Source organism: Canis lupus, chromosome 29 (genome assembly GCF_003254725.2).
Source record: "Canis lupus dingo isolate Sandy chromosome 29, ASM325472v2, whole genome shotgun sequence".
NCBI classification, from domain to species: domain Eukaryota; kingdom Metazoa; phylum Chordata; class Mammalia; order Carnivora; family Canidae; genus Canis; species Canis lupus.
In genome coordinates, this window is record NC_064271.1 from 37432750 (window position 1) to 37442500 (window position 9751).

Here is a 9751-nt window from a genome sequence, read left to right on the forward strand (position 1 = left end):
TTAAACATTTTCTTCTACATAAAATGTTTCAAAAGTCATGACTATCAGTTTGCACTGATAATCCTTATTTATATAAAACAGTGTAACATTCAAATAAATGAGGGGAAATGAAAAAAGTTATTATAAAATCATGACAATAAATGGAAAGAAAGGACCAATCCCCTATATGACTGGAATAGGTCTATTTTTTTTTTTTTTTTAAATGCAGGGAAAATATCACTATAAAGACTGTTTTAGGGAGAGGCAAATTGGTACCGTGTCATAAGCCTTTGGATGGCAAGAAAGAAACTTAGTAATTCTAATCTTACTCCCATTACAAATAAATATCTGCTTTAGGTGCTCGCTTTTTTGAGGGATCACAGGTATTTCAAACAGAATATGTGCAGACTCACCTCATCTTTCTCTGGTACTTCCTGCACCTGTCAATTGTAGACCTTCTATCTAGTCACCCAAGCAGAAACTTGGAAGTCATGCTACCACTTTCTTCTCCAAATCAAGTCCTGCCAAGGGCCTCTTAAGCAGCCCTGGCGCAGGTCCCTCGGCCCAGTCCAGGACACCTTATCTCGCTCTGTTCACATCACTGTCCCAATCGACCAGAGAGTCAGCCAGAGCCAGGGCTAAGATGCCAGCAGATTCTCACAATAAAAAGACATATATTTATTTGTGTATTTTAGAAGTCTACATTTACATCTCAGGAGGTTATAGTTCTATGTTTAAAAAGCCCAAAGAGGGACGCCTGGGTGGCTCAGCAGTTGAGCATCTGCCTTGGGCTCAGGGTGTGATCCCGGCGTCCAGGGATGGAGTCCTGCATCAGGCTCCCCGCAGGGAGCCTGCTTCTCTCTGCCTCTCTCTCTCTGTGACTCTCATAAATAAATATTTTTTAAAATTTTTAAAAAATAATAAGCCCAAAGACTTTAATAACATAGTATTAAATGCATCTTCCTTCTCTTTTCTAACATGTGTGATTTCTTAAGGTTTCCATAGGCTAAGTGAATCAAAAAGGGAGTTAAAAAATCATTCCTGACATCATATTTTCAAAACACAAATCAGCAAAAGGTCTCTTCAGGAATTGTCAGGAACTAGGTAAGTTTAGACAACAATTTTACATACCACCTTCCCATTGGTGTTGAGTAAGGCATCTAAAGTAAAATCTATTACAAATTACTGGGCCTCCTTAAAATGAGACTCAAACCTCATTCTTCACGTCCTACCCTCCCCCCCGGTCCCCACCAGAGTGGTTGTCAGTGGTTTTGCCGTCTCCCTGGAGGAAGCGGCATATATGGAGACGGCGAAGAACAGAGAGCCGAATGACACTGACCCGTCACTGCTGGGCCCTAGGGAAGGACATGCCTTCTATCTCTCCGTGGCTACAGCAGCACCCCGGAGAGAGCTTCCTGAGCAGCATGCTAACACCTTCAGGAGCGAATGAGATGCAGGTGGGTGTTCGCCACTCCAGACATGGAGCTACACCACCTGGACCTTCAAGAATGACCATATGCAGGTTCACAGAGCCATCTGAGTCTCCTCTCCCGTGTCTCCTGAAGCTTTGCCACCTGCTCAACTTGTTACTGGCAGTCCCCGTGCCATTCCTCATTTCTGGCCATTGCAAGGGACTCGATTTCTCCTGCTCCTGCCACCTACCTGTAATGCGCTTTCTTTTTCTAATCCGTTATCTATAAGTTCCAGTTGGAAGGCTCCAGTTTTTTCTGGTCCGTGAGCCCATCTAGGCATTTCGTTCCTGGGCTACTCATGGCTATTTTCACTGTCGTGGGTGTTGGTGAGATCCATCTTTTACAACAGCAGAACGCAACAGAGTAATCAAGAAAGCAAGCAAGGGAGACTCTTGAGAGAGAGCGAGTTTGGTACACTACTGACCATGACTGCATCGCGCCTAACTTTAATTTGTCCAAGTAGTGTTGCCGGCACTCTTCTGTGTGTTGTGTGTGTGTGCACATGTGTGTGGTAGTCTGTTCTGGTTCAGACACACCCACAGTATCTATAATGCACCATCCTATGCTTTATGGGGAATACAAAGTTGACCAAGACACAATCTATGATCTCCTGAAACCCTCACCATAAGATTATCATTTAGTACTAGACTTAAATTCTTTTTGGAAGTGTAGGGGCAAGAAACCTTCATCATAAGCACAATTTAATTAGAGGTATAAGGTTTCCATACATTCACGCAGGACCTGAACTTGGCAGGTAGCAGAGAAACAGTACAGAAGTGGATTGGGACATCCAAAGGAGTAAAGATCAGTCCACAATGCGCACTGAAAAGAACAGGGGCTGTGGAGTTGGCATCAAGTTTTGGCCCTGCTAACTGCTGGTCGTATGAACTTAGGAAGCTTAACCTCTATGCGGCTTCATGTTTTCATCCGCAAAATGAGGATGACCCCCTTTGAGCTACTAAGAGCGTTATCTGAAAAAATCCACATAAAGAACCTAGCAAATATTTGGTATTTAATAGTGTAATCAGATCACTTTGTTTCCAAGGTGGGGCGTTCGGCGGCTGGTGATGCAAGAATCATAGTTATAAGATTGTGGGTGCTCAAGTCGGAGAACTCAGGGTCAGAATCCCATCAGTGCCTCTTTGGAAGCCATGTGACCTCAGACACATTATCCAGCCTGCCTCTGTACGGCAGAACTAGTAGAAAATAAGGTGCTATATATCCTGTAGTGTGGTTTCACTTTTCACAGTTCCAGTTCCCTGTGGTCAACCACAGTCCAGAAGCAGAGGATCTTCCTTCGAACGTATGGTCTGAAGGCCAAGAGTAGCCTCACGCGACATAACAATGCCCATGTCATTCACGTCACCTCTTTCATCAGAGGCATTTTTTCACCCCACATCATCAACAAGAAGCGTGAGTACAGTACAAGAAGATATTTTGAGGGAGACCACCTAGCTTTCATTGCAGAACACTGTCATAACTATTCTACTTTATTATCATGGTTAATAACATGATGCCTAATTATTAAGTTAAACTTTACCATAGGTATATACATATAGAAAAAAAATAGTATATATAGTGTTTGGTAGTATCTGAGGTTTTAGGTCTTGGAACGTATGCCCCACTGATTGGGGGGTGGGAGTTAGACTACGCTGTGTTATTAATACGTCCGTTACCTAGCATGAGGCTTGGCACATCTTCAGTGCTCAAATAAAATAAATAACCATTTTTAAATAAAAATAAATAAAATAAATAATAAAATAGTAACCATTTTTACTGTTTTTGATTGGGAAGCCTTCATTCAAATAGGAGACACTGCCTGAGCTAACCTGTAAAGTATGACTAGAATAATGACACCTGAGAATCAAGGAACAGAGCAGAAACCCTCAGTCAGAGGAAAGACTAAGGCAGGAAGAGTATTCTGACCCTAGACCCTAGGAGAGTAGCAAGAAACAAGGTTTGGCAAGTTCCTGTTGAAGTTGGTGTAGAGAGACCAAAATGTGCTCTACGACCATGCCAGCCCTCTTACCATGTAACTGCAACTTAATGCTATTTCACTAGAAGACTTCACCATGGATCTGAGTATATATAAAAAAAAAAAAAAAAAAACAAAAACAAAAAAAACAAACAAATAAAAACCTATGGGAATGATTACTCACTTCATGCGACTGAAGACTGCATCAAAGATGCAACACAAAACAAGAATGCACGAATATAACATAAATTCCCTCTCCTTTGTCACAAAACTGATTGCAGGAGACAATACAAATTTAATTCTGATCAGCACAGCCAATTAATCCTACAAGTCCTTGTAAAGTGTACCTAACCTTTTCTTGTAGAAAGACAAAAATACTGAAACCTCATTTATTTTACAGGAAAGGAAAAGTGGGCCCAGCAGGCTGGTGTGCACCACGGTGACACATCTTATGTTTTCAGCCAACACAGGTTCAAAATGACTGCCTTCTGACCCTCCAACCTTCAGCATTTCTTAACTTACTTACTAAGCCAGAAAACCTGGCTGACTCTGGATCCTCTGTCATTCAAAAGATTTATAAGCCCCCAGAATATTATACTATTGCATTTACCCACTTGAGCAATTACACAGCAGAAATAAATGAGGGAAAGTAAGGGGAAAGAAAGCCCCAATACCTAGTTGAGCTTTCCTTATTTAAACTGCACATTAAAACATACTTTGTGCTACTGCAAGATTTCAGATATGTAAATATGCTGGTTTTGCCCTTAAGAAGCTTCGTGACTTTAAGCAAGTTCTTTGGGCCTTTGTTCCCTTCAATGTAAAGAGAAAGGGTTGGCTTGGTAGATCCATAAGATCCCTCCCAGCTGATGAACTATATAATTCTAAAGGTCAAACCAGTCTTTTTAGAAAATAATACTTAATTATTGAGGGAGGAGGAAAAATACATATTAATGCAACTACGAGGCCCACATAATAAGGTCTAGATGTGTTAAGCTGAGAACAATTTGAAGCACAGTTATATTAAAATGCTGATATATGGAATAAAAGGATTCATATTTAACATTGATCATTTGAAATAGTAAGGGGTGGAGGGAGAAACAGGATTACCCATACAAACCCAAAGCCCATTCAGTTTGATTTCTTAAACAAGAAAGATGTTCTGAGTCAGAAAATCAGCATTAACAGATACAAACACAATGTTAAAAATGAACCATAACAAAAGGCTGCAGGATCAAAGCTGGGAGCAAAGACAGCAGTGATGATTAACACAAGCTTTTTCACCTTAATAATTTTTATGCATTCTGTAGTCTCAAAAGAATGCAGCCTTGTCTAGTTGCCTTTCCCCTCCTCCCTCCATGTGAAAGTGGGTCTTCATGACTATCATGGCGAGAAGTTTTAAAGAGCGCTCTTCACTTCTAGTCTTATCTTTGAAAGCGGTCACTTCATTTAATCAGTGGCAGGAAGGCTCCTAACCCCGTTGTCAGCTTCTCCCAACACAGGATGACAAAATAAAGGTCTACTCTAACCAACCGACTCTTAAAATATTAACAAAAAGTAGAAATCAGAATTTTCTATTTACTTTCATTAGCATTTTAGATTAAAAAATAGCATAATTTCAAAATGAAAATTGTCTTTTTTTAAATTGGGTTCTACAATATTCTCCCACAGACCTACAAATTTAGTAGAGTTGTTCAGAAACTCATCCTGGAGATATTTTAAAAAGAAAGTAGAAATAAATTTCACTGTTTCACAAGAAAAAAAAAATGATTTCATAGATTTCCCCAGAGTATTCATTTTTCTGTAAATAACAATAATGCTTTAAAAAAAAAAAAAAAAGAAGAAGAAACATAACCAGTGGCAATCGTATTTAAGGATGAGAAGAAACTTAAATTCGCCAAAACCCATCCCCGAAACACATGATGACTGTTTAGTAGATTAAATCTGCAATCGTCACAGAATTTAAGCCCCCAACGTTGTAAACAAAATATAGAGCGCTCTTTTGTTCGTGACATGTCATGAACAAATTACCAAAATGTGTTTTCTCCTCAGGTGTCAGTTTTTCCCTCTTTCAGTGACTGATGGTTCCCAGTGTTATTACAGAAACAGATTGATCTTTTTAATGAGCCAGTTTAATAGACTCCAAAATCTCACCGTGGCTGCTCATCCATGTCAGACCATATGCACCAACAAAACATTCAGTAAAACAAAAAAAGCTCTGCTGTCAGACAGCTCCATACTCTATAAAATTTCATATAGTAGATCTGGATATACAGATAAATAACCAGAGAAGAGGAAAATGCATATGCAAACAAGATGCAGAAAATATATGCAAAAAAATACTGTAGAGACCCATATTTTCTTGGCTCTGATCATATTCCCACAAGATACAAATGTATTTACACAACATATTCTCATTACCCGTCCTCCCAACTCTAAGGAAATCCATTTGCCATCCTTCCATTAAAACACACACTTCAGGGTTCCACTTGAAAAAGAATGTTCCAGCCAAAGAGCAAACTGTGTGAATTCTGGACGCCAGCAACTGCCTCTGAACAACCGAAGGGGGAATAAGACTGGAGGCTCTTTTAAGAAAGTTGTACACGATCAAATGCAAACATCTATGCACACGCAGCGACAGACCACCAGAACAAAAATGCTGATTATCTGCGGAATTCATGGGAAATTTCCATATCAGTGTCAGCACAGGGCTCAAGGCTCACTTCAGCACCGTCCTAGCGAAGTGTGCGTGCACAACACCTTCAAGTGTAAAACACTGGGAAAGAAAAGCAGTGGAGAAACGGCTGGGGATACAGAGAAAGGAATGACACGGCTTGGTCTGTTACTTAGCAGTTGGGGCTTCTAGAACAGGTCGCTTCCACTTCCAATTTTGCCTATAGGATTATCTTTACTTTTATCACAGCTATCTAAAGCTTTCCTTGGGATCCTAGCCTTCCCCCAAACAACTGTTTTCTTCCCAACTGTCCATCCAGTCTCTCTCTAATTCGTTTATATTATCCTTGAGAAAGAGAGCCCGCAACATCTCCCTACGTGCACATGGTACTCATTTCCTGCAGGGTAAAGGGGTTAGAATCGGACAGCGAGGCACGCTGGGAATCATCTATCCTTGGGCTGCTTCTTGGTGTTCAGCATCCTGTGGACACGCCACTCAGACACCTGGATTAAGCAGTTGCCTTTAAAAGCTTAAGTACTAAACGCTTAAGTATGACTAAGGAAAAAACGGTTCATGAAAAACGAGAAAGCAGCTCTGCTGGCGGGTCGTGTTTGGAGGTGGGTGGACGGCATGTCAGAAGTAAACTAATGTTTAACCTTTTGCTTTAGGATTTTCAATGACCTAAAGGTCCTATGTCGAGAGGAGAAAACTTCTAGAGACTGTAGCATAAAAACTGCTTAAGAGAGGATTATGTAATAACTGTATGTAAACTGGCTGGCTTTTAATAACATTCTGATTTGCAAGCAGCTAATACATTTAAGGGGCGCTAAGTCGGTCACAGATAGATGTCTCTGAGTAGCTCCAAGGATTGTAAGCTCCTATGAATCTGGAACATAACTGTGCCAGAATGTTAACCTCTCAGAGGCTGTTACACTCATGCCTGGTGAAGTGCAGGCAGAGAGAGCGGATAAGGAGAGAAAAGAAACAAAGCATGTGACAAACACACTCCTGGACATGGTTTCATTTCAACCCAGTTCCGTACTTTTGCAAATACTATTCAATACTATGCATTCGATACTACGCTGCCAAAAAGACTTCACCGTCCTGGATTAGAAAATATGTATATGTGACGATGAGGTGCTCAAGAGAACTATTTTAATAGGAAATTTCACGACTACGCCTCATTCTACAACTACTCTGTAGGGCTGAATGGAGAAAGGGCTTTATTTTACATTTCTCAGAATTCTCCGTTTTGACAGCAGGGTGCCTGCTGGAATGAATATTGCCTGATAAATTGTTCAACAACAACAAAAAAATGCCATCTATTAATCCTACTACTTAATGCTCACCTTCACTTAGCCCATCTAGCTTCCCAGAAGTTTTCTCTTAACTCGTACGGACCCCACTTAAAGAGCTACTGCACTGTGTTTATTGAGCAACACCTAAAGGCCGGACTTCAAAACCAACATGCTCTGAGAAAACCTGGAACGGCAAATCTCCTAACACGGGAAGGGTAAAATATGTGGTTGGGTCGAATCATATAACAAATGAGAATTTTAATCTGGGCTGTGTGCCCAAGACCCATCAGTGGCCCTCGGCCCGTCTGAAGATTATTCATCACCTTTCCCATTAAAGGTGGCAAAGCTGGACCTGCACAGAAGCCAAACTGGCACAGGCCAGAGTCCTCCCTCTGTAACGCCCCAGGCCGGCGCGGGCGTGCAGACTCTGGCTACTGCTCCTCTGCAAGAGGTGTCCCTGGCCCAGCAGCTCACACGGGACGTGACACGGGTCTTCACAGCAGGGGAGGAAAAGGCCCCCATTAGTCCCAGGCCCTCCCCCCTCTCACCTGTCTGGAGTTCGCCTCTTCCCGTTTTCGTTCACATCGAGAAGCAGCTCTGAGGAGTCAACAGGTGAGGTGGTGCTGGCATCCAGAAGCAGCTGTTCATGCTGGGCGAGGTACTGGGCAGGGTTCTGTTTGGCCAGCCTTGCGCAGTGGAGGAGCTCGCGCTGCAGCAGGGGCAGGTTGGCCTGTGGGGGCAGGACAGGAATGAGAGGGCAACCGACCCGAGGCTCCTTGGACCCAGGGGATGGAGTCCACTGCTCAAACAGTGGTGGAACACACAAGCCAGCTCAATGAGCATGCCACCAAGTGCACGCAAGAAGTCTGAGTCCCAGGCACAGTTCTCAGGGGTGGGCTACCCTGGGGGTGAGATGTAAGCCACCTTACCCATCCATCCTGCCTTCGTGCCCCTTGACAACCATGGGACTGGTGCTTATTTATTTTTTTTAAAGTCCCTTCATCCTGGAACGGAACAGGGATTCTAAACTCCGCAGGGTATCAGATTCGAGCTCTACCCGTGAGTAACGACCACGGGCCCCAAGGAAGAGGGAGGGTATGAGAAATACATACGCATTGCAATTCAACGCAAGGTGAGCTCCCTAACACGTTCAAAACTATCTGGCCACTTACCCAGGTAAAACAGGTTAATCCCATGAAATAGCCTTAGCCAACTACTAATCTCAAAGGAAGAAATGCAGAGATAAACATATAGATGGTTTTTAATAATCATCAGATTTATACGACATTTAAGCAATGGCCTGAGTTGGGTCAGATATCCCAGCTGGAATTCATGTACCAAGCAGCAAATACTACTGGTCTACAAAGGTAATCTGCCTTCTTAGTATCTATCCTTATTCTAAAGAATGCATGTATTCTTTTAAAAAAAAATTTAAAGATTTTTATTTATTCATGAGAGACACAGTGAGAGAGAGAGGCAGAGGCATAGGCTGAAGGGAGAAGCAGGCAAGGAGCCTGATGTGGGACTCGATCCCGGATCCTGGAATCATGCTCTGGGCCAAAGGCAGACGTTCAACCACTGAGCCACCCAGGTGTCCCAAGAACGCATGTATTCTAACATGAGAAGAAATCCTGTGTACCCATCACTCTCACTGCACACCCGACCTAGCACTCTGAAAAGGATGCTCAGAACATGGTTGTTGATGGATACTTCTGGCAATCTCAAATGCAATAAAAAGGGAAGGAGATGATTTCACACATGGTAAAGCATTAAGATGCAAATCTTAGAATTTTACCCTGAAAAGTAAACTCACGCTGACATTATAAATCTAGGGTGTTGTTACTTTTCCTTTTTTTTTTCTTTTTTTTCTTTTTTTACCTTTTGGGGGTGAAGGGAATAGAATGGATAGTATAGGAGGGCAAACAGTACTTGCTCATAACTCTCCAAAGTCAAGGGGAGATCAAGAACATAAATCTCTTTACAACACAAAGATTTTGGTGGTAGGAACCAGGTACCATGTGCACTTATTAACCCATGGAGTAGAAAAGTCTTTCTGAACACAGAGGGTTCTCAGTTACCTCAATTTTTGGGCCCCATGAGCCTTTAAAAAAACAAACAAACCCTGTGGAGTATCGGAAATAGGCACCAGAGTTGGACTTGCACCTCAAATCCATTTTCGGAGTATTACTCAACAAACTATCTCGTAATAATACTAAGGCAACATATGCCGCACAAGGTATAAAAGACTAGGGTATTTGCTAAAGATAAGCACATACCACACATTGTAACAATGGAAAGAACAATGGAGAGAACTTCCTCCATAGAACAATGCTAAAAATAAACCTTTGCAGTCAGC

The 9751-nt window shown here is 42.0% G+C and overlaps 1 protein-coding gene across 1 annotated transcript in view; it reads right to left on the minus strand.

The window, feature by feature from the left end:
* RUNX1T1 (RUNX1 partner transcriptional co-repressor 1) overlaps window positions 1-9751 on the minus strand; it is a 134581-nt gene that overhangs the window by 39775 nt on the left and 85055 nt on the right. Inside the window, 1 exon segment of the mRNA XM_025433700.3 lies at window positions 7944-8125. Coding sequence (XP_025289485.1) covers window positions 7944-8125 — 182 coding nt within the window.